Source organism: Condylura cristata, unplaced genomic scaffold (genome assembly GCF_000260355.1).
Source record: "Condylura cristata isolate star-nosed mole 26May11 unplaced genomic scaffold, ConCri1.0 scaffold00026, whole genome shotgun sequence".
In the NCBI taxonomy this organism is placed as follows: domain Eukaryota; kingdom Metazoa; phylum Chordata; class Mammalia; order Eulipotyphla; family Talpidae; genus Condylura; species Condylura cristata.
Window position 1 is genome coordinate 13,917,110 of NW_004567127.1, and position 25,040 is coordinate 13,942,149.

General features: G+C 37.6%; 1 protein-coding gene across 1 annotated transcript; it reads right to left on the reverse strand.

Moving 5' to 3' along the window:
- Positions 1–2,132: 2,132 nt before the first annotated feature.
- On the reverse strand, positions 2,133–21,047 carry VCAM1 (vascular cell adhesion molecule 1). Its single transcript, XM_004689732.2, has 9 exons — positions 20,896–21,047; positions 20,095–20,370; positions 17,236–17,556; positions 15,673–15,939; positions 12,355–12,630; positions 9,742–10,059; positions 8,625–8,891; positions 7,025–7,291; positions 2,133–3,035 (listed from the first exon to the last, which is right to left on the reverse strand). Exons 1-9 carry the CDS (start codon positions 20,957–20,959, stop codon positions 2,875–2,877), a joined length of 2,217 nt encoding a protein of 738 aa, XP_004689789.1. The 5' UTR covers positions 20,960–21,047; the 3' UTR covers positions 2,133–2,874.
- Between the last annotated feature and the right edge of the window lie 3,993 nt (positions 21,048–25,040).

Below are 25,040 nucleotides of genomic sequence, written 5' to 3' on the forward strand. Positions count from 1 at the left end.
TGCTTCTATAAAAATAAGTGATATTCATCAAAAGATACTGAAGTATGAGTGAAGAGAAAGTTGACAAGATTAAAGATAAAGATGGGTCACAAACTAGGTAATGATGTTTACTTAAAACCAACAGAAGACCAGTATCTAGAGCTTCTCTACTTTAAACCTCCCAAGAATGAATATGACTAGAAAAGTCACTAGAAAAGTAGCAAAATTATTTTGTTTGCTAAGATATTATTGAGGATTTTTGTTCATCAGGGATATTGTTCTGTAGTTCTCTCCTTCTTTCCTTCCTTTCTTCTCTTTCTCCCCCTCCCTTCTCTCATAACCTGAAGTAACCTCATAAAACATGTTTGGAATCACTTCCCATCCCAATTCTTTGGAAATTTGGGGTAGATTAGGTAAAGTTTGAAAGTTGGTAAAACTCACTGGTGAAACCATCTGTCCTGGGCTTTTCATACTCCTATGTCCACTGCAGCACCATTTACATTTATTGCAGCAGCCAAATTATGGAAACAACCTAAAGGCCCAACAACAAAGACTGGATTGAGAAGTTGTGTTATATGCACACAATGGAATACTACTTAGCTATAAAAAATAAATTTTAAAAATTCATGACAACATGAATGGAACTTGGTGGTACTCTGCTAAGAGAAATAAGTCAGGAAGAAATACAAATATTGGATGTGAAATAAATAAACAAATATTGGATGTGAAACAAATAAACAAATAAAAGGAACATACCAAATTAAAACAAAACATACTTCAGAAATTTATCTGTATACTTGAAGTCACCAGAGATGTAAGGTGGGAGGGAGTTGGGAGCAAAAAGGGGAAGAGCCCAATGGATTATGGGTGATTTGGCGGTGAGTAGGTGTGGTGACATATATCTAAAGATGTGTGGGCTATAGCTCTAAATCATACATGGTGCTGTAAACCAACATTATTGCAATAACATTACAATAATAAAAAAGAAAAGCTAACAAAAATAAGAGAAAAACAGCTAAAGAAATGTTCAAATATTTCAGAGGAGCAAGCTCAAATTAACCTAAACATAAAAGACCCTTAAATGTATGAAAGGATTTTCAAACTCACTAGTAGTTAAAGAAATACAAAATTTAGTTCATTATGAGAACTCATCTGTACCAAAAGATAAGAATATTTAAGTTACGCAGTGCCAAAATTTGGTAAGCTGTTTAATGAATGAGGATTCTTATTTACTGCTGATGGTGGTATAAAGTATTTCAGTTTCTTCAGAAAATGGATTAGCTTTCCTGGTATCTTGGACATATATCTTACCTATAAATGATCAGTTCCATTAATGTGTATAGAAGCAAAATAATTATTGCCATGTGGGTCAATTCTTACAGATATTGTCCAGGAACAGGTAAAATAATGTTTTTAGAAGCATTGTACATAACATGATAGAAAAAAACTGGAAACTGTCCAAATGCCCATCAACAATAGAAAGGACAAATAGTGTCAAAACCTTATAATGAAATACTAAATAAATAATATTTAGCTATATACAACATGGATGGATTATGAAAAAGCATAATTTTGAATGACAGAATAAAATCACAAGACCAATACACTATTTGATTATGTTTATGTCAATCTTAAAACCTGGCAAGCCCAAAAATAATCTTCTGTTCAGGCACACCTATGTGGGTATAAAACTTCCAAAGAAAGCAAGAGGATGGTTGATATATAATTTAAGATATCGGTTACTACTTAGTAGATTTGTAAACAGTGAATCGCATCTAAGAGCCTCTGATGAATAGTAGTGTTCTATCTCTTGATCCCGGACAGGTGTTCATTTACCTTTATTTCGTGTATACCATATTAATCTGCATTTATTCTTTCATGTATGTTACAATTTTAAAAAAAAGACTTACATATTCCAAGGCTATGAAACCAGATTATCTCTATTCAACCATTTAGGGTGACACAAGAAATTTGAATTTTTATCATATTCCTAGGGTGATTCTGATAAAGTAGTCTGGGAATCACATTTCAATATCTGCTTATTACTTCTGTGTTTGAACCCTTCACTTTTAAAACTTGGCATTTCATAAATATCTACAACTTGATTAAAAGAGGCAGTTTAATAATAAACACACAACTCTTCCAATTCCAGAATTTATCACTTTACTATACATAAAAACTAAACATTTACAGAAGAAAATCAAAGGAAACTTCATTTTTAGATAACATTGGGAAAGTTGCACAAGAGACTGATGACAAAATTCATAAAACTTCTCCGTACCGTATCAGTACCATCCAGAGAAATTCAATCAACCATTATACTGGAGATTGAAGAGTTTAGTACCTGAAACCCAGTGCCTTCTTGATTAATCATTTGACTATAAAAATATAAAACACCGGCATCTTTACAAAACATGAAACTGTTATTAATAATGTCACAGAAATAACATTTTGCTAAGAAAATAATATATTAAAAGGATGACAAAAGTCAGCTGCCAGTCAATATTAAAGTTAAATATTCCTAAAATGCATTAAGTTATATCAGTTCAAGCAACACTGTCCAATTGCTTTAGAGATCTACTGAGTAATGTTATTCCAATGAATCTTGCTATGGCATAATTTTACTTTACATATATACAGAGTGTGTTATTGTATGTACACTTTAAGGAGCCACTCCATAACCACACCTTCATGACCATGCCTGTTTTTCAGGCAGAAAGTTTCCCTCTGGCTTCTTGTTCACTGCAAAAGGCACAGGAAACCGTTTCTCGCTAGCAGTCCATTACATTAGGCAAATCTGGGCTCTGAGCTTTTGCCTTCTTTGTGGAATGATGGGCAGTATTAAGGATTTTTGACTGATAAGTAGTGTCTGTGGGTGAACATTTCAGACATGAGCTACACTTTTGATTTCTGTGCTTCTACGAGACTGTAGGACCCTTTCATGTTGGCTTTTCTTGCAAAGTAAATAATCATCCCGACGGCGGGTATTATTAAGGAGGAGGCACAATAGAGCACTAGAAGTTCAGGAGAAAAATAGTTCCTGCTATTTTCCTTTCCTAGAAAATAACAAAATAGATGCAATTAATGTCTAGGACAAAAAGAAACTGTTTAATAATAAGTTACATGGTTTAACAGTACAACTAATTTTCCAAAGAGAAGTAAAAAAGAACCCAAGAATGCATATTTCTCTGGATTATCCAAACTAGCAGCTGGTAGTTTCAATGTTCATGATAAATCTAAAGATGATAGTTATTGACTTACTCAAACTTGGATTCAATTGATGCAGGTTAGTTGTAGAATTGAAAGAAGGGGCAACTTTTTAGGACTCATTTCAAAGAGCAGGAATGGAAAGGAGAACTTGCTTTGGGAAATAGAAATTTACTAACAAACTAGGAGTCTGATGACCACATGAATCAAAAACCATAAACATTTCCCCAAGAAAATCCTCTTAACATCTACAGTACAACCATTATAATCATATAGCATGTATAGAGTAGTAAGGAAAGGAATTCTTCCTGATAACTTTTAGAAATATACAGGTATCTCTGAAGTAAGACATCTTAATATATGTTTATCTCTTGACAGTCAAGTTACTTGGATAGTATGATGTCTCAGCTTTAATGTCATAGAGGCCTTGTCTGGCCCAGAGACTCGGGGTGGAGGAAGACTTCTTCAGAGACAGAGTGGGGGGCAGAACAGGCAGATCAACGAAGTACACTGCTGAGGGGAGCAGCGGGCGGGTCAGGAGAGGTCTGCCATGCCATGTGGATCTCACCCGGGGCAGGCGGGGATCGAACTCATGCGGAAGTGGCTTGAGCTTCTTAGTGCAGTGCTTTAACCTGCTGCGCCACCAGGGAGGGCCCCGAGGAACCCTAATATATTTTTATGTAAACATTGCATGGTCATGTCATAGCTTTTATCACAGCTTGGAATTAAATGTTTGTTTCTAAGGACATGTGTCTATTTTCTTACCACTACTGAATAGCTAGTACACCTGGATCACTACTAGGATTGACATGCAATCATTAAAAAAATATATTTATTTATGCATATAAGAACTGGGGTACAGGCCAGAGGTATGGTGGGGGGGGGCGGAGAGGATTCACCAAAGACAGAGTGGAGAACAGAACGGGTGGACTGACTGAAAAACACTGCTGAGGGGGGCAGTGGGCAAGACAGGCAAGGTCTGCTGTGCCATGTGTGTCACCTCCTTGGCCAGGGATCCAACTCGTGCTGCAGTGGCTGTGGACAGCTTCACAGCGCTGCACTTTAACTCTTGTGCCACCAGGGAGGTCCCTCATTTTTTTCTTATATGAAAACTTTTTGCTCTTTACATCCTGTTATTTCTGCCTCATGATATTTCACCACTTAATATAGAAACAGGAGGTAATCGCATAAAAAAACTTTAAAATTAGTATTTCCTATCTATAAAAATTATCTGAGAGTCAAAATACTATTTAACATTTTAAACTTTTAAAAACATCTGCCGGAGATAGTATGGCATTTGCTGGAGATTCAGCTTTATTCTTATGTTTGTATAGCATTGTAGATCCTCATAAGAATTAAATTCTTCAAGAGGTGTATATTTAGTCTCAGTCCCAGAAGAAATGAATGATCTCACTTTGGCAATCACTACATTCTTTCTAGAGGTTTCTAATCACTGGAGGTTAATCATATAGAAAAGAATCTGATTACAGGGAATAAAAATTTTCAAGTTATTGAAGTTGAAACAATTTTACCCTAAGCAAAGTGACAATTGCCACATTTTTCTACTTTGCCTTCTAGAAAAAATTCAAGGGTAGTTTTTCAATTGGCTGACCATTATTCTAACTATAGATGGACATTAATATTGATGATAGTGGCATTTTTGTTACTACTATTTTCTCCTTTTCTCCCAATATAATCAATATAATCTTCTGCCTTTCAGTTTTTTCCACAGGCATCTGTGGTGAAACACAAATTTGCTACTCAGTTGATAGCCAGGGCAATCTTCAAATGTGACTTTCTATTAGTTGTAGAAACAATGAAAATCTGAAAGCCTTCCAACTATTCTATCATTGGTATACATTCAAACTAAAACAGAATGAAACAAATTAAAAATGAAGCTAAATGCAAAAGAAATTTCATTCAAAATGCCCCCAAAAGTATCAATTTTTTGCTTCTATTTATGTGTACTTATATTAAACCATATTTTGTCTGAGGACTAAATTTCAAGATTAGTGACTAGGTCAGAGTAACTTTCTGGTCATTTAAATAACAAGTAAAACATGACAATTGCATAAGTTAGTAATTTAATAAAGTTAGAAAAGACAGTGTGCAAGAAAGATTTATAAATGGAGAAGCCTTGATAAGTCTTTAAGTAGAATCATTGAGTACAAAAGTCATTAATTACCAAAATGTAAGAAACTTAATTTCCTGGGGTGAAGCATGACTAACTGTGGCCTGGAGACATCAATGATTAAAGAAACAATGTTTTTCAATCTACTCATCACTGACATATCAGTCTAGAATCATCCTGAACCTCAACGGAGGCAATGATTACATACACCCCTGTGTCATTTGGAGTGACACGACACAGGTTAAGTGTTCTGTTCTTTGAACAGAGTAATTTCATTGACCAGATCAATTCTGATCAGAATAATGATTTTAGACAGATGAATAAAAGTTGTACATGCAGCAAAACCTCCTCATTTACCATTTCTGAATGGATATATTGCTATGTTTGTGTTTTGAGGAGATAGTATAAATGCAGAAAATATGGTAAGATTTGGAACCTTGAGGCAATTGAGCCAGATGAGTAAAATATTCTTTTCTCAGCTAGTTCCAGGTTTTCTTTACATTGTTGGCTAACTCTGACAGCCAAATACCAGAGGCTCCTAAGAGTTACCATTTGTTTTTAGTTCTTTCTACTCTGAGTTTGGCTTCAAATATACAATGGAAGTTCATTAGTGTGTAAGGAGTTGGAGACTGATTCCTAAAGGTTGAAATATTCTGCTCACATTGGTGAGATTAGCAGATCCTACTGTGCATACATAATAGGGCTTAGATGAGAAAGGGCTTGAAGTTTCTCTACTGAGGTCATTGTTCCCTCTCCTTCCATCAGAATAGAATAGAATGGACAAGGGGATTGGGTTTTTAAAGACTTATTGATTTATTTTTGCATACAAGAACTGGGGTACAGACCAGAGGTGCAGGAGTGAGATGATTGATCAGAGATAGAGTGGGGAGCCGGACAGGCAGATCTACTGGAATACACTGCTGTGGGGAGCAGCGGGTGAGACAGGAGTGGTCTGCTGTGCCATATGGGTCAGCTCCCTGGTCGGGTAGCAACTCAGGCCATAGCAATGACAGCACTAAGACTTAACTCTTAGGCCACCAAGGAGGCCCCTATTTTATTTATTTATTTATTTATATCTTTTCTCATTTTGTACATTTTTTCATCTGAGTTGTAATCCCTGTGAGCTTCCCACTACCAATTCACCCATGTGCCATCACTGTGGTCCCATGTGTTTTGGGTTTTTAAAGAGAAAATTATCTAGAGATTCTTTTATACTGTTCAGCATCAAGATTGTCATTCCAGATTATTATACTGAAAAGAGTCAATGTAAGCAATAATGTAGTCGCTCCTTGTTCCAAGAGTGACTTCTGGCAGGAAGAACAGGAGTCTGAATAGACCCTTCTTTCTCCATATGCTAATCCTATTTCTTTAGCTTCCTTATAACCCCCAAGGAAAAGTTTTGAAAATATGTTTAAACACTTAAAATACGTGAGACATCTGAGACCAATGATGAATTGTCAGTTTTGAAAAAGCAAATGGGAATTCTATACTCGCCAATCATTAATCTCAACTTCCTGGCTAAACTCTAAAGGATAGAGCAGCTGTGCATGATTATTTTAGAAAACATAAAGAAACAACCCCCTATGACCATAGAATTTCATTTCATTTGCCAGCTCATACACCTAATTATAGAAATTCTTTATGATCTACAACTCTGGCGTCTTATAAAAATATAAATAATAAACAAAAACAAAAAAATGAACTAACCTTTAACATCAAGTGTTAGACTCCTTAATTGCAAGCCAATCTCATTTTTAGATTCACATTCATACACCCCGGCATCCTGCAACTGGGCCTTGTGGATGGTGTATGCACCGTCTGTAGACTTCAGCACAGTGTCTCCTGTCACTGCCTTTTTCTTTAAGATAATCCACGTTTTGGGAACATTTAGACAGGTGCAGGAGATAATGACAGTGTCTCCTTCCTTAACACTCTCAGAAGGAAAAACTGTGAGTTGGATGTCTTTTGGAGCAACTGTAAAAAGAATTTAAAAGATGCCTCTGATGAGTGAAATATATAAGCCAATTCCTTATTAATTTAATGACTACCAGTAACTGTCAAGGAGTTGTTTATGCTTACTATGCCCATTAAATGTTTAGAGGTATAATTAAAGAAGTAAAGCATTTACTGGGTTGTTTCAGTGATCATGCTTTTAATGGAAGAAGATGCTTCATTTCTCTCATGTCCCTTAATGTAATCCAGCCAAAGAATAGGTGTTTAAAAACATTTATAGGATTCCAGTGTGGTAAAGAACATATTTTCTTGTTATGCTGCTGTACAGGCTTCTAAATTTTGAGTTGGGCTCTCCCAGACCAAGAAACTAAGCTGTTCAAAAATGGCTTACCAATACCATTTACTAGTTATCAGGCACTGAGATAAAAATCTAACACACAACATCTCTATTGATGCATGTCCTATGGGCAGAGAGGCCATATTATCATTAAGAGTGAGATTCTTGTTCCATCCATGAGTTTTGTGATTTGAGTTGAGTCTTTCCCCAACCACAGCTACCGCACTGTGGCATCCATCTTATGGACTTCCTTTAAGGATCTTCATTTAAAATGGATTATTATTATAGAGATAACAAGAAAGTCACCAGTAGCTTCCTAGAAACAACATCAAAGGCTAAGAGCAAAAATGACAGCCCCAGTGATGTAACAGGCCCAAAGGCAGGTATGGGGGTAAATCCAAATTGATTACTTTATGGTTTTACATCATCCTGTCAACCAGGAATAACTGTTCTCAGTCTTGGCTCTCCCTCCTAAAGTGGAGTGTGTATGTGTGTATGTGTGTGTGTGTACACAGGATGGTACATTTCCTAGATCTGGTAACCTGGTCCACTCTTAGGATTCTATGTCAATAAACATATGAACGAGAAGGCACTGTTATGGATACTTGTAACCTTGGAATTTTCCAGGGTGGGGGGATGCATTCTTAGATTTTTAAGTAAATACTAGCAGGCATTTTGGCAAATTTGTTAGATCTGGCAGTTTTAATTTCTAAATATGTATATAGCTCTTCCCATCCTATTTCATTGCCATCATTATTTCCTCCTAAGTGTAAAGAAATCTTCACATAGTTGTGGAGCCAGTGTTCCACTTGAACTAAAAGAACTTCAGGTTAAGTGATTTGGAATGGCTCATGAGAAAGTACCACTCTAGCATCTCTCCAGGTATAGGAAACATCATGAGCTCTTCAAAACCCTCAACACACCTTTTTACTAAAAATCTTGTATTTAAAGAGGACTTTGTTCCAAATCAGCAACATGACCAAAATGACAAATAGTAATTAATCATGCTCTGCTCACCTTGGATAATCAATTCTACTTCTTTTCTGCTTACTCCAGCCTGGTTCATTGCTTCACACACATAAGTACCAGAATCTTCCATTCTTGTAGATATTAAACTGAAAGTAGTATTCTCAGAAAGAGGCTGTAGATTCCCATTATTTAACTGTCGGCTCCACTGGATTTTGGGAGCTGGAAGGTCATTGCTAGAGCATGTCATGTTCACAGAACTACCTTCCTCCAGAGTGGGGGAGGGACTGACCAAGATGGTTGGAACCCTGGGAGAAACTAAAAAGTTGGGGACACTTGTTAGTTTGACCCCTTCATCCCTGAATTCGAAAGAGTTTTAATGGTATTGCCCAACTGGGCTATGGATTCAGCATGTTAGAACAGTTAATAAACTTTGATGACTGTATACCGAAGGTGGTTTCTGTCCCCATTTACTTTAGCAGATACAGAATGAGATGGCCAAGTAGGGGTACATTATAGATATTTTCTAATGGAAGTAATTCTGTAGAATCATTCTTACAACCCAAGGATGGGTAATCATAGATAATTGTGTAATGACATTTATAGCACATTAAGCATCATTATGAATTACTCGCATCTCCTATATAAGGATGGAGTCTCTTTCCACACTCCTTGAAGCTCACACTCCTTGTAACTCACTTCAACCAGTATTCCGTGGAAGGAGCACGAGGCATTCCAAACCGGGATTTAAGAGGCTTCTTTCACTACTATACTTGTGAAACAGTATAGTCTGGTGATTAAGCCTAAGCTACTTCCTCTGAGGCTCAGACACTGCCTGGAGAAAGGGAGATCCCGACACCCCAGAAAAGGATGGTAGGACCAGCCATCCCACAGACCTGCCAACTAACTGAGAATGCATGAGTGAGCTCATCTGATACCATACTAAGCAGGTCAGCCACCCACCTTTCCAAATCACCAGTTCGTAGACTCATCAGCAAACAAACAGTTGTTTTAACTATTGGGAATAGTTTGCTGTAGTTACCATTTTCTGAAATTTCGGGGTTTTTTTTTCACAAATGTTTTAACTGTTAACCTCATGCTAACTCTTGTCCAGCAACCACAATAAAGAAATTCATGTAAACTGTATAGCATTCACATATGTACTCACCGTTAACATAAAATGTCTGTGAACTCTGCCTCTGTTTGGGTTCAAATTCCATCTCAATACTTAACTTAGCCCTACAAACAAGAGCTTTTCCATTATCTTCAGAGGTTGGGATGAAGGTTATTTCCAAACTCCTGTTCTCCAGAGATTTCTTCTTGACCACCTCCAAAAAGTTTTGATGCTTCATAATATTGTCACCCTTCAGTAATTCAATCTCCACCCGGTCAGATGGATATACGTCTGGAATGACGCAGCTTACAGTGACCGGGTTTCCATTCACTACTGGGCTGCTCATCTCAACTTCTGGATCTTTACGGAATGCTGCAAATGCCAAGCAAAAATGGTGTTCACAAGTGTTATTTGATGAGACAATAGGACTATTTTTTAGTAAATGCAAAGGTCTCAAAATGACAGTTTTAACTCACCTGTAATAGAATGATCACAAATATATAGAAAACTTTATGGTATTATATATGTATACATATATATTATAATTATGGTATTAAATATAATAAAATGGAAAGAGGACCTAATGATCGATGGTGGAGGACTCTGGGTAACAGTGACAGGTGTGGTGTGGTAACATATATGTATGTTACCTCTGGACCATATATGGTGTTGTCAAGCAAAATAACTTCAATAAATAAAAAATAAATAAATGCTGGGGGGAAAAATCACTTGTCAAGTAAAAAAGACTTATTTTTTCTTATTTATGATACAATCTTAGTGATTGTTATGTCAGGCATGGTCTTATTAGCAACTACATATTTTAACGTTTAAATATCTTCTATAATGTATTAAATATTTAATATAGACCAGCCTCTTAATATTCATTATCACAGTCTTAAAAACGGCTGGATAAAATGGGTGTCATTTGGCCCTCCCTGGTAGCGCAGCAGGTTAAAGCACAAAGAAGCTTAAGCCACTTCTGCATGAGTTCGATCCCCGCCTGCCCCAGAGGAGACCACATGGCGCGGTAGACCTCTCATGACCCTCCCGCTGCTCCCCTCAGCAGTGTACTTCGTAGATCTGCCTGTTCTGCACTCCACTCTGTCTCTGGTGAATCCTCTCACCCTCTGCTTCTCTGGCTTGTACCCCAGTTCTGTACGAATAAATAAATAAATCTTTAAAAAAAATAAATAAAATAATAATAAAAAATGGGTGTCATTTAATATATTTTACAGCTGGAAAAACATAGAAAATGCATTTTAATGCTAGGAAAACTTGTAAAGTTTATAGAGACTGAGATTTGCACTAGGCCTCCTATCAAATAAGTTACTGAGCTGAGATTAGAACTTGCATTTCTCTGAACTCAGAACCCAGGCTTGGTTTTGCAGAGTTTGCGGCCTCCCTATCAAGGAATTCCACAGGGCCATTCTCAATTTAGACATTTTAATTTCCAATAGCCAAGTTTTGCCAGCAAACCTTAACTATTTCTCAGCTAAAACTTGTGGTTTTGAAAAGCTATAAAAAATTTAGATTCTAAGTAGCACATGGAGTGCAAAGCAATAAAAATTAGACTAAGGTAGAGTTATCAGGTGCAAGAGCAATGCTTAAAAACTTACTGCTTAGCAAAATGTCATTGAAGTCATACATTCTCTAAATTTTCATATTGCAACAAGACTCCCCTGCTGGTTCTCATTTCTACTGAGAATGTGCTTACATCAGCAATCCTGCACTCTGGGTAATATGATAACTCAGTAAAATTTACCCCTCTTTTGAGAGATTCGGATCCCTTTACAAACATACTCTATTCTGAACAAACTCCTCAGGGCTAACACAAGTTTGGGCAGGTTTTTCTGGTAGAAAAAGCTCTACAGTAGTTCTCTTGAATTTGCTGAATAAAACAAAGCAGAAACACTCTCAAATAACATTGTGATCTCCTTGCATATTTTGATCCTCATTCATTATAAACTGAGGAACTCCAGCAATGCCAAATTAGAGACATTGGCGTTTTAAAGGATTGTTATTAAGTTAAAAAGGACTGAAAGTAAAAGTGGGCGTTTGCATTCATTGCAAATCAATATGCTGAGCTAGCAAGTGCTCTCTCCTGGATCTGCTTCTCACCTGGGCTGCCTCTCACCATGCCTTCTAACCAAAGTCACTCCCTGTCTTCATATTTGACTTTCTCCTGCTATCCCCTACAGATCATTTTCCACACACAGCAGATCAGTTTTTCCAAATGTGTTTCCAAAACAATAGACTCAAGTATCAAGTGCCTCCTCAATTTGGAATAATTGCACAACAATCACCTTCCCCCCCACCCAGTTACCTGACTGGAGGCTGACCTCCTGCTCTTTGCCTACCATCACCTCTATACACCCTGCATAGCACACAGAGCAGTGGGGAGCAAGGAGCCTGCAACATGTCCAAGAGCATGATTAAGGAGTATTGGTAAGACACAAACTACTGGCCATGCACGCTGTGTACATATTAATGGACACTTAATGAATTAAGTTGCCTCAAAAATTCTGATGCTGAGTTTGAAGAACTTTTCACACTGCTAAAATCCCTTTCTAACCCTATGAATTGCGCTGTATATCACAGACTAATTTTCTGCTTCTTCCAGTAAAGTTGGGGGATGGGGAGCAGTAAACAATTCTGAATACAACTTACAGTAAGGTACCACCTGGATTCCCCTTTCCAGCTTCTTATTCCCACATGTCACGGTGCACAGGTAAGAATGTTCATTCTCAAAACTGATAGGATTCAGGGTCAGCGTTGACTTGGTTCCCTCACTCCTGGCTTCCCCACTCAGAGGACTGTCTATCTGGGTTCTCCAAGAGAACGTCGGAGACTCACAGCCTGAGACATTACATGTCAACACGAGGGAATCTCCAATCTGAGCAGCAACCTTATGTCTTGGGGAGATCTCGATAGCAAATGGTTTCTCTGGAGGAAAAAGAATGAGATAAAAACCAGGTAAGATTCTTTTCTTCTTTCACCACACTCCAATAAAAGATTTTTTTTTTCTTTCCTGACCTCCTTGCAGTTAACATGTGTGGCAAGAAGAAATTACCTCTTGTCACCTTGGGACCATCAAGAAGGAAACTCCATCTTTTAAGTTAAGAATGACTCACAATAGGCTGTTGATTCATTCATTGAACAAAATGAATACAGATAAAAATTTGTCGAGACAGAGATTGGCATCTTTTCATAACAATAATTCAATCTCAGATCAAATGTAGTTTATCAAATCCTTATAATAGTGAATAACTGCTCAAATAATCTAAGAGGTTCGAAGGTGTCAAGCATTGTGTGAGCTGCTTGATATATATCATGTCATTTAATGCACTGGTACTATTAATTCTCCATTTCCATATTCTTCTGCTTCTTCCTGTTCTCCTCCTCCTCCTCCTTTTTCTTCTTGAGGAAATTAGGCTCAGAAATGCTAAATAACTTTATCAAACTTGCAAGTGACAAAATTGGGGCTTGACGTCAAACAGGCCTGTTTTAAGATTCTAACTTTTCAGTTACTTAAACAGCTAAATCAAGTCATCCTCATGTGGAGATCCAGTCTCAGAGAGATACTGAAAAAAGCTACAAAAAGATGTCTTCTAATGAGACACACCATCCTACTAGCCCAGCACTTAAGAGATTCTGTATCAATAATGAAAGTTATACCACTGAAGGTTACACAGAATCATACTGAAAGCAAAGTTAAAATCGAAGTATTAAGGGATACATAAGCTGTTGCTAATGTTTGTTGATGTGGTAGGAAAGAACTTAACCATTAACTCAGGGGCAGAAAGCTGAGATTTGAGGGCAAACTCCTAAGTGTCCAGCATTCTTTGACAGCCAGTGCTATGCCTGCCTGACACACAGACTGTTTTGAGGTAACTACTGTCTGAAGAGAAAGGGAATTCCAAATCTCAAATCCATTTCCCTGAAGAAACCAGGAGAAGCTGGGAAGCTCTGAAAGTGCTCGCTGAGATGTCACAGAAAAATCAACTAAAATCATCCTTGTAAATAGAAGGTTGACGATAGGGAAAAAAAAGAATTAGGTTATAATGATATAACCTGAAGAGTACATTTTCTGGATTCTTTTCTGTGCCTGGAAAAGCAGTTTTTCTAGTTGGGTTGTTTAATTGTGACATCATAGTGACTTCCAAAGAATGCAGTCCTCAAATTTCCTCAGAAAACTGATAATGTTATTAGATTAGGTACCATTTCCCAGGTCACCCACTGAATTTCCTTTTGAAAATGTGACTCTTTGAGAGTAACTGTGGCCACAGATAAGTCCTTTGAAAGTCCAGTTCTCTATTCAGTACTTACAGTTATTAGTATCCTGTGATATAAAATTCAGAGTAACCTTCTCAAAACCCAGAATATATTTCCTTTATACAGGGAAATGGGATACAGCTTATCATAGGGTGGAGTTATTCTAGGATAGATGATTAACTTCACATTTTTTTTTTATTATGTAATAGAAAGTTTTCTCAAGAATGCTAACCTAATACCCAATTGAGTTAATCTATGGCAAATGAGTTCGAATTTCCTTTTTCTAACCATTCAACTAAAGCTTCAAGTTTTCATATTTTAAAAGTTTGTGTTGTATATGTTTATGTAAATTCATCCAACATTTACTGAGTAATACTATGTAGGAGGCACGCAAGATTATAAGCTCTTCCAGGGTAGTTGCTATAACTTTTATGTCCATAGCCCCAGTGCCAAGCATAATGAATGAATTTTTGGGTAATGATTCTTAACATGTACTAAAATGAACAAAAATACATATTCATTTATTAAGAAGTTTTAAACATTCACAGAGGAAGGAATGCCCAGCTTTGCATGACATTATCTGAATTGGGTGAGTGACTTAAACGTGGCTATGAAAAATGGTGAAAAGTTTGTCAGGTGAAGGAAGGAATAGGTTTTCCTGTCAGGAAGAAGTGTTAACAGAGGCACAAGGCCACCAAAGACACTTGCAAAGGTGGTTTCTGACCAGAATGTGTGAGGAGTTTTATAAAACTACTATCAGAAATGTGAATTTTAATTACACGGAATTAGGGTTCGGTTGAGGTAATGAAAGAGTGCCTGTTTTGTGTAAAGTAGATAACTCTTGTGGTAGTGCACAGGGTTATCTTGGGGGAGAGGGACAGCAGGGTGATCATTGTAAAAGACACTAAACTGCAGTTGAAAAGTCATGCATTTTTGGATTGAAATGGGCCTGTGTTAAAATCACAGTAAATAAACTAATGAACTATTTGAGTCTAGGCAAATGATAGACTAGACTGAGTCTAAGTTTTTATTCACATCACAAAATGTCATATACATAAAGTGGAAAGTAGAATTCCCTGCAAATATTTGGTATACAATGACTCATAGCCAGTGTTAGTTTCTGTGAAACACTATTCTCTTATCTGTGAAATGGATATAAAATATTTTTTCTTTAGTTATTTGTTGAAAAGTACAATCAACACATATAAAGTGTCTAGAAAACAGTTGTTTTCAATGAATATTGTTACTGCAAGAATCCAACTGACAAATGAAGATGTAATGGCAATAAGGCTGGTTAAAAAAGAGGACGTGTGCTAAAAGATCATATTTTTGAGATAGAACTGACAGGATTTGGTGATATGTAATGGGTATAAGAATTTCAGAGTAAACAACATTATAGCAGTCAAATCTTGAAAATCTAGAGTAAGAGAAGAGGACCTGGTAAGGATTACTAGGAATGACTTTACAGGCAGAAGGAAGAGAGAAGTGAGGAGTGAAGGAATGATGAGAGATGGAAGAGTCAGAAAAGGAAAGCCAGGGAAACTAAGAGGAAAGACTCCCAGGATGTGGAAGATGAACACAGAATTGTGCTTAAGTACATGACAATCAGAGGGGTCATTAATGAATCTTAAGGAAGCAACTTTGACATTGAAGCTTTCATATTATTGAGCAAATATCAACAACTTTTTCATTTCTTTTTTACAGTTTGCTTACCTTGAACGATTAATTCCACCTCTTTTTTGTCTCTTCCAACCAGATTAACTCCTTCACACATATAAATTCCAGAATCTTCCATCCTCATAGCAATTAAAGTGAGAGTTGCATTCTCAGAAAGGAGTTGTACATTTCCATCATCTAATTTCTTTCTCCAGATAATCTGTGGAGCTGGCAGACCTTCGCTGGAACATGTCATTGTTACAGAACCACCTTCTTGCAGCCTTGTGGAGGGATTCACAGATACAACTGTGTTCTTGGGTGAAACTGAAAGGGCATGGTATTAGTAATTGCTAAGCATCACCTATCTATCTTTACATGTTTTCACAAACTTGACAAATTCACTCCGCCAAACTAGTCCAAAAAATTTTCTCTGAATTGAGACCCTCAGAGCAATGTGGTTCAATCTCTTAAATAATCTCCCATCTCCACATCCTTGCCAAGTAGATCTAAGTCAGCTTCAACCCGTGGAGCTAGGTAATCTACCCACTGCCTTAAAAACAGTCCATTTGATTTTTGCACAGCTGTAATTATTAGAAAGTTTGTTTCTCATTGAGCTGAAATATTCTCTTTGTAAGCAACTTTTACATATTGGTCATTATTCAATCCTTCGCTGTTACAAAATAAATCAATTAATGACATACTGGTCATTATTCAATGATGGACATTGATGACATATTGGTCATTATTCAATTATTCAATGATTCAGGCTTAGTCACATGCCTGTCTTTCAAATACTTACAGCTATTTTCCAAGCTTTATATTCTCTAGGAAAAATATTCCTCATCTTGACTGTTCCTTTGAAAATACTGATGAAGACCTTTCCATTTCCTTGTCTTTTAACTAAGTATGCAATAGTAGACAATACGCCATTTAAATACGATGTCTAGAACACATTTTAGACTAGAACACAGCACAGTGAGTCTACATCTATGTGATTCTGAGACTGTAGAAGTCTCCAATTCCCCAGAAGTATCAAGGAACACGAAGACAATCAAACCTCATTTCCTCCCCAATGTACATGTACAGGTGAGCACATGCATGTGCATACGCCCATACAGAGTAGGTGCTACCTTGTAAAATCTCTATGCTTTGATATTTGAAGGCCTAAGAGTTTATAAAACTTAATTAAAAACATTTATCATTTGAACTCAATTCCTATTATCCAACTAGTTGATATTGTTTTTAATAGATAGGAAATAGAGAAGTGGTCCAAGTTTACAATTCGTGGAACCTTAAGTTCCATGGGGCTCTTTTTTTTTTTTTAATAATACAATAGTTTATTTTTATATCAGTTTGTGCCTTTTTCTATCTTAGTTATAATCCCTGTGGGCTTCCCATCACCAAATCACCTATGTACCATCACCACAGTGCAGCACACTTCCCTCCCCCTCACCATTCTTGATCCCCATGGGCTCTTTTAACTGAATTATGCTGTTGGAAAACATTATGTTCTCAGTGAATAAAAATGGTAAAGAAAGAAACTACAAATAAGTTTCTTCTTGACTTTGCTCTTAAGTTTATTGCTGGATTCATACAGAGCTCTTGACCACAAATACTTACTGTAGACTTGCAGGTTTTGGGTAGTCTCCCTTCTTTTGGATTTATCATCAAGTTCATTAATGTGTAATTTAGCTTGGCAAACAAGGGCCTTTCCAACATCCTCATTGACAGGAGTAAAGGTTACCTCCAAACTCTTGGTTTCCAGGGACTTTGTGTGCATACCCTCCAGAAATTCCTGATTCTTCATGAGTTGGTCACCTTTAAGTAAATCTATCTCCAGTCTGTCAAAAGGGTAAACATCAGGAACCAGACACGTGACTGTGATTGGCTTCTCAAACTCCAGAGGTCCACTCAAGTGGATCTCTGGGTCCTTGGAGAAAGCTGTAAAGATCAAATGAATACATGTGAGTGGGGTTTTTGTTCATTTTATATAAAGTTTGTTAAAGCAATGCAAACTGATTTTTTAAAAATCAATACAGAGTTATTATGACTAATTGTTTATATAACAGTTTGTGGTTTAAGGGGGCTTCAACAACTGGAGTCACTTTTTAGAAAGCTCTTCAGTTTTAAACTTGCATTTACTAAGGGTTGCATTTTTTTTTTTTAAGATTTTACTTATTTTTTCATCAAAGAATTGGGGTATAGGCCAGAGGTGGGGGGTGGCAAGGGGATTCACCAGAGACAGAATGGAGAGCAGAACATGCAGATCTACTGAAATAAACTGCTGAGGAAAGCAGCAAACAGGTCAGGAGAGGTCTGCTGCAAGGTGTGGGTCAGCTCCCTGTCTGGGGAGCAAACTCAGGCTGTCACAGTGGGCCTTAGTGGTGGCAGCACTGAGACTTATTCCCTAGGCCACAAAGGAGGCCCCAGGGTGTTTTATTGTAGGAGAAGAGAAATTCATTTTTCTTGAATTTATATGTGCTAGTCCTTTATGCTATTTATGAACACAAATGAGCTTATTTTATCCTCACAATGATCCTAAAACACAGAAACCACATTTCACAGATAGAAAAACACAGATGGTATGCTTGTATAACTTTCCTAAGGTCATACAGCTGGGTAAAAGATAAGGTTGAGATTTAAACCCAGGATTTCTATTATTCTACATTGCTACTACAGATTTATATTATGTTATATCACATTCTCTTATTTTAGACAGAGAAGATATATTTCCATTTTACAGGCAAGGAATTTGAGGCTTAGAATACCATTGCAAAGGACAGTTCATGGGCAAGATAGGGTAAGTGAAAAGAACCACTTTAAATAGTTGACTTCTGACAATGGTGCTTCTGACAGGAATTCATCCACTAGAAAGATACATGTGCGCAATCTTTAAACTCTGAAAGGCAGATTTGGCTCCTGAAATACCTAACTCACAGTCTGAAATAGTATTCCACTTGAGCCATTTAGTGTCAAGGAAACACACTATTCCAGTTTGCTATGGCCTCCTTTGCAAGAGTTACCTTTTCATTACCAACCTTTATTATTGAAGCAAATTGACTGGACTCAAGATTCCATGAAATCAGAACACAAAGTTCCCAACTGTTAAGCACTATCACATTTGAATGTGGGATGGAGACAGGACAGTTAATATTATAAGAGACAGACGTTTTGAAGAAAAAAATCTCAGGCAAGATAATTAAAGCCAGAAGGGTCTTCATTTGTTTTAAATCTTCAGCTATTTGGTATTTATGAGCAAAATCAAAGGAATTGAAAATGCTTTGCAGTGTGAAAAACACTGTTTTTCTATTTTCCACTAGTAACTTCTGCCTGTCATGTTCTGGAACTAACAAACACGTCTATAGTCCAAACAGTTTGCTGTTAGGTAATTTAAGAACTTACTTCTTTTCTCTGTATTTATATAAGGGGACTGTTTAAGGGGCTCAGTAGGCTGTTCAGACATAAACTATGCACATACAATCAGCATAATTGAAAGCAGCCGGCCAGCCACAGTTTCTTCAGATGCAATGGCCACCTATGGGGATTGTTGGAGACACAATTAAGGTTCCTGGGTGAAGTTGGACTCCATTACAGCAGAGGAGACCCGATATAGTGGTAGATAATCAAATGAGCTCTTTATGAAGAGTTAACCATAAGGACTCCATTTTTGGGTTTTGTTTTCTTGGACTCAGTAGTCATCAATTACCACAGGCCAGTGAATTACTTCAGGTTCATTGCCTAACCCTTTTGCTAGATTTATTCGCTGGATTTAGAACTGACTGGAATACATTCTGGAAGGTTGTTAAACAAGGGGTATTCATTCACATTCAGGAGGCAAATCTAACTCTTCAGACAATTAACTTGAGGTTGAGCAGTTGAGCATTAAGGCTTAATGACACTAAACAAAAATAAAAGCTTCCACAATTTATCTGTCCCAAAGTCAAGCTAGTGAAATGTTTGTAGGCAGCTTTCTTATGTTTGTAGGCAGCTTTGTTATGTTTAAGGGGACAACTTGGTTAGAAAAGTCTATTGCTAAATTATGGAACATCTACTTAACTTTTCAGCTATTTTAAGCACCAACTTGTGTAAGAAGAAATAAGTGGAAAATCCCTGAAGGATGGAATTCATAAATCTTTTATACACATGGCCGAGTAAACATGCATTTACTCAAATTGCATTTTTAAAAAAATATAAAATACAAAGAATCTTACAGACCTGAATTTTATTGCAAGAAAACTGAAGCCCAGAGAAGCTGATTCTCACAGATGATCAGCATTTAGGGGAAAGAGTTGAAAAGAAAAGTCAAGATTTGGTTTCCTGGTCTAGAGCTCCACTCAGCTAGCTCTACCTTCCTTGATGTAGTTTGTGCAAGAATCTGAACATGAACATTCCTTATAAAATTGTTGCAAAATACCCTTTTACAGGAACTTATTTTCCAGCAAAATTGAGAGAAAGTCGAGTCTACTCTAAAGTACTCACAGTAGATCTCCACCTGGATCCCTTTCTCCAGCTTCTCAGCACCACAGGTAGCTGTGCACAGATATGAGTGTTCATTCTCAAAACTGACAGGGTTCATGGTCAGCGTGGACTTGCTCCCCTCATTTTTCACCTTCCCGTTTAGCGGACTGTCTATCTGGGTTCTCCAAGAGAATGACGGAGACTCGCATCCTGTCGTGCTGCATATCAGTGAAACAGAGCCACCAATCTGAGCAAAAATCTGGTCTTCAGGGAAGATCTCAATTTCAAAAGCTTGAGCTGTGAAGGCAAAAAAAGAGAAAGCAAACTTTTGACAGGTTTGTTTAGTATCTCACACTCTCTTCTCTGTTCTAGTATAATTTCCAAAATATGAGCTGACAGATCTTCTTTCTAAACTGTTTTGTACTGACTGCAAAGCCCTGGAGTGTTGGAAGCATCTTCACTGAGAAGGACCAACTTTTCTACTTTGATGCCCATTTCTCAGTGCTGTTTTTGTTACTTGCCAAGTTTGATCTCATTGCCAAGTACAGAAAATGAAAGATATAGACCTTACCAGAGAATGAATCCAATTACTCTTTTTAACATTTGAACAAAGTTATCCAAAAAGCATCAATTTGAAGTTCTATCACAGCACAATGGCACATAGCAATTCTCAGGAGAGATCAGATATGAAGCTAAATTGTTTGCCCACTATTTAAAAATCCGAGTGCATTTCTTCCCTACCCTAGCAAAAGTGACTGAAGTGAAAATCAGGGCTAAAATGGAATTGTAAGCATTTGAAACAGATCAAAGAGGAGAACTTACACGCTGCAAACATCATCCAAAGTAAGTTTGAGACGCCAAAGACCGCGACCATTTTCCCAGGCATTTTAAGTTGCTGCTGTGATAAGAAAATAATAACTTCCAAACTGTCCTTTCTGTCCCACCTGAAAGAGCCTGGGAAGAGTTCTGACCTCCAAAAGCCAGTGAGGCTCAGACCGGAATAAAATAGAAAGTCTGCTCTTTATAAAGGATCTTGTTGCTGAGGCACAGAGGCGGAGGGAAATCCCTTCAAGGGGAAACCCAGAACAGAGCCAGAAAAAAAGTTTAACTGACTCCCAGCCAAGTCCAAGATTAACCCCTCAGTTGCTTTCAGTGCTGAAACTACGCTCTCATTTCTAGAAAAAGAACACTTCCAAAGCCATAAAGTGAAGCTTTTCCTGATGTTCACTTCAACTAAACACCTTTGCAAGACAGCTATCAGGTAATACTTAATGCAAAATGAGGTTTTTAGAATCCAGTGGAGGAAAGGAGAGAGGGACAGAAAACAGTCAATGCTACTCCAGTTTCTGTGGTGGTAAGGTACCACTATGTCATGTGAACTGATTCTTCTCCACTAAGAAGATATGCTGCAACTGTGAAAGAGAGAGAGAGAGAGTATATCTTTGTGGCTTTATATATTTTATTTATAAAAATGGCAATTTTGACAATAAACATCAACTCTCTGAAATTAGTTATGAATGGAAAGAAAAAGAATGTTACTAAAACTAGAGAAATCATTTTCTTTCTTTTTTTTTTTTTTAGAAAACTTACCAACTCTTTGCTTTAATTGCTGCATAATCAGGAGTCTTTTGCAGACTAAAATGCAAATGTATGGAATTCATCTGAATTGGTAAATGTCCTGGACTGTAATATTTAATCATAAACACAGTCAAAACATGAAAACTAATTTGTTTTTGTTATATTGGGGGTGATGATAACCCCCAATGATATGCGCTTTTCTCCTCCAGGGAAATGACTTTTTAAAAGGTATTTTTGATTGGCGGTTTTAGCCTTGCACACACATAGCTCAAGTCTCTGCAAAGTGCTTGCCATCAAAAGAAACCAAAATAGCCACTTCCTTGTATTATAAACAGGCAGGTCTGTTCCCCCACTGGATTATCAGTTTCAGTCCCTTTCATTGATGGGGCAAGTTTTGTTCATTATTGTATCTGCTTCCCAACATCTAATGCATCATTTTGCATTCAGTGAGTACAAAAATGCAATAATAAATATAAAACTAAAATGTGGAAAGGAAATTTCCCAAATACTAGCAATGTTACAAAAATACTGCATAAAAGAATGCTCAATTCTAGGTGAAAACCCCAATCTCGTAGGATCACTGGGATGTGTACAATAAATAGCCCCACACTGCAACAGAGATAAAAAAAAATTGAGAACCCACAACTGTCCCTACAAGATTGGGGTGGCTTCTAGACTTCTTGAATATTGATGCGGTTTCCACTAAGGAAAAAGGTCAGAAAGTTAGCTTCAGGCAAAATAAGCTGGTCTGCAGGTAGTTTAGAGGTCCTTGGTTAATACTGGTGTCAGGGAAGATGATCAGAAATCAGAACCACTTATGTTGATTTGGGAAACTTTAGAAGAGATCTAAAGGGGGTTCTGGGTTTAATTCATCTTTCAGATGAAATGACCGACAGGACCCAGAGTGGCATCACTGAGACTTCAGTTGCAAATAACTTCAGTTCTGAGTTTGGATATGATGCTAAACCTGGAACACTGGGGAAAATGTCTAATTTAGTAAGTTCGTAGTGGTCTCAGCAAAAAATTTGATAAGTCCCTCGTCATAACTTTGATTTGGATGCCTTTAAGGACTACTCCTAGGTTGAACTGACTATACTTTCTTCTGTAGCCTCTATAGACCCAATTACACCATCTATATTTGTTTACACACATGCTTAACTGGGAGTAATAGTGCCGTTTGTTTTTTTTAAGATTTATTTATTTATTCATTCATACAGAACTGGGGTACAGGCAGAGATGCGGAGGGTGAGAGGATTCACCAGAGGCAGAGTGGGGAGCAGAACAGGCACATCGATGAGGTACACTGCTGAGGGGGGCCGCTGGCGGGTCAGGAGAGGTCTGCTGTGCCATGTGGTCACCTTTGGGGCAGGCGGGGATCGAACTCATACGAAGTGGCTTTAGCTTCTTAGTGCTGTGCTTTAACCCACTGTGCCACCAGGGAAGGCCTGGTAATAGTGCCATTTTAAATGATCAACATTATTTTTGTGACTATGAAATCAAGTGCGAATGTGAAATCTCTTTAAATACAGCAAAGTAGGACCCTCCCTGGTGGCTCAAGGCATTAAAGTAAAACACTGTGAAGCTGTCTGCAGCCACTGCTGTACAAGTTTTGCTAGGAAGGTGACCCACATGGCACAGCAGACCTCTCCTGTCTTGCCCGCTGCTCCACTCAGCAGTGCACTTCATCGGTCTTCCTGTTTTGCTCCCTGCTGTCTCTGGTGAATCCTTTCACTGCCCTTGCATGTCTGGCCTATACCCCAGTTCTGTATGCATAGATAGATAGATAGATAGATAGATAGATAGATAGATAGATAGATAGATAGATAAATAAATCTTTTAAAATAAATAAGTATAGCAAAGTGTTACAAAGATAACATGTAATAACATTGATATTGGCCATATTAAATTCTTTATGAACAACTTTCTAGTAGTGAAATAATCTCAACAATGGAATGTGTTGCCTTGTTAATTCACCAATTCCTAATCACTGAGGTTGTCAAGCAATGTTGGATGACAATTCTTAAAATGTGGTAGAGGTCGTTTGGCTTTATATGGAACCATGAAGTATCCACTGAATGACCAGGTGCCTGCCAATATTCAGTGTTATTCCGGGTCGTGCTGTCCATCTTTTCTAGTCTAACTACACTGACCCCGCACAAGCTCTATCAAAACAGCATATTCTGACGTTGCTCAGAGAGACTTCAGGCACAGCTCTTGCATCCTTTTAACAACTCTAAATTTGTAACAATGCCAACACTTTTAAGACTTCCAAGTCGTCAGTTTATTAAGGACTTTTCTGAGGCAGAAGTTCCTCTTATATTTTCTTGAATGAACCTAACATATCTGAGGAAAGTTACATCCCTAGTAGGAACCCTGGCTTATAATGGCAGTGATTCTTACTAAGAGGAGCAATTCGTTTTCTTTTTTTCTTTAAACATTTTTAAAGGACAGGTCATTTAGGAATAGAAATAAAAGAGAAGAACCTGCGTAGTCACAGATGGGCAGAAGAGCTGCTGCTTCTGAGCAAAGGGGAAAGATTTGTGAAAAGAAATGCCTGCGGAGTCACAGCTAGGCAAGGTTGTTAAAGACGCCTGTGTAGACAGTCATGAGGGGAGAGCTGTGGAGTAATTCCTTTTTCTAAAGGGCACATCAGAATGGGGTGGAGAAAGTAGCAACCCCCTTTGGTAGATTCTACAAATGTCAATTCCTCCCAATATAAGGATCATTACTCAATACAGATTCAAAGGATCACTTTCCTATGACTCCATGACTTTCCATGTAGCAGAAATCTTCATGCATTCACTCATTCACTCATGATTTATGTATAGAGGTAACACTGTACAAACACTGTATAACAGAAATCTTTTACAGTGATGTATGAGGCTCGGGGTAGGCACTTCCAGTCTGGCTCAACCCCTTGAGGAAAATACCAAGGACCCAGATTCATTCTAGCTTTTGGTTTTGTCTTGTACAGCGGGGGGTAACCCAAGAGGCTAAGATGACTGCACATCTTTAAACACATATCTGTATTTCAGGCTGGAAAACTCAGAAAAGAGAAGGATAACAAAGGCAGTGAGGTTACCCTCTTTCAAAGATCTTTCCAAAAAGCCCCAGGGGGTGACTTCTACTTGTTACCTCACTGACCAGGAGGGAGATTGAATATTGCGAATTTTATTGTTCCAAATAAATGAGGATATTTTGTGGAAGAAAAGGGGAAGAGTGAAGGATGAGTAAGCAATTAATAGTGTCGGCCACAGTTTCCTTATCCAGTTCAACACACTAAGTGTTCATTGAGAAACCACTGTACCAACACTATTCCTGAGTAGGGAGTGCAAATGAAGATGAGCAGAGTTCCTGTTACAGAAAGAACTGTTGTCACACGATATTAC

Excerpts from the sequence above, each read along its gene's own strand:
- VCAM1 (XM_004689732.2), bottom strand. The coding sequence starts at position 20,959 with ATGCCTGGGAAAATGGTCGCGGTCTTTGGCGTCTCAAACTTACTTTGG. Across the intron at positions 15,940-17,235 it reads CCAAAACCTGCAAGTCTACA|TTTCACCCAAGAACACAGTT; the intron begins GTAAGTATTTGT and ends ATGCCCTTTCAG. Across the intron at positions 8,892-9,741 it reads ACAGACATTTTATGTTAACG|TTTCTCCCAGGGTTCCAACC; the intron begins GTGAGTACATAT and ends CCAACTTTTTAG.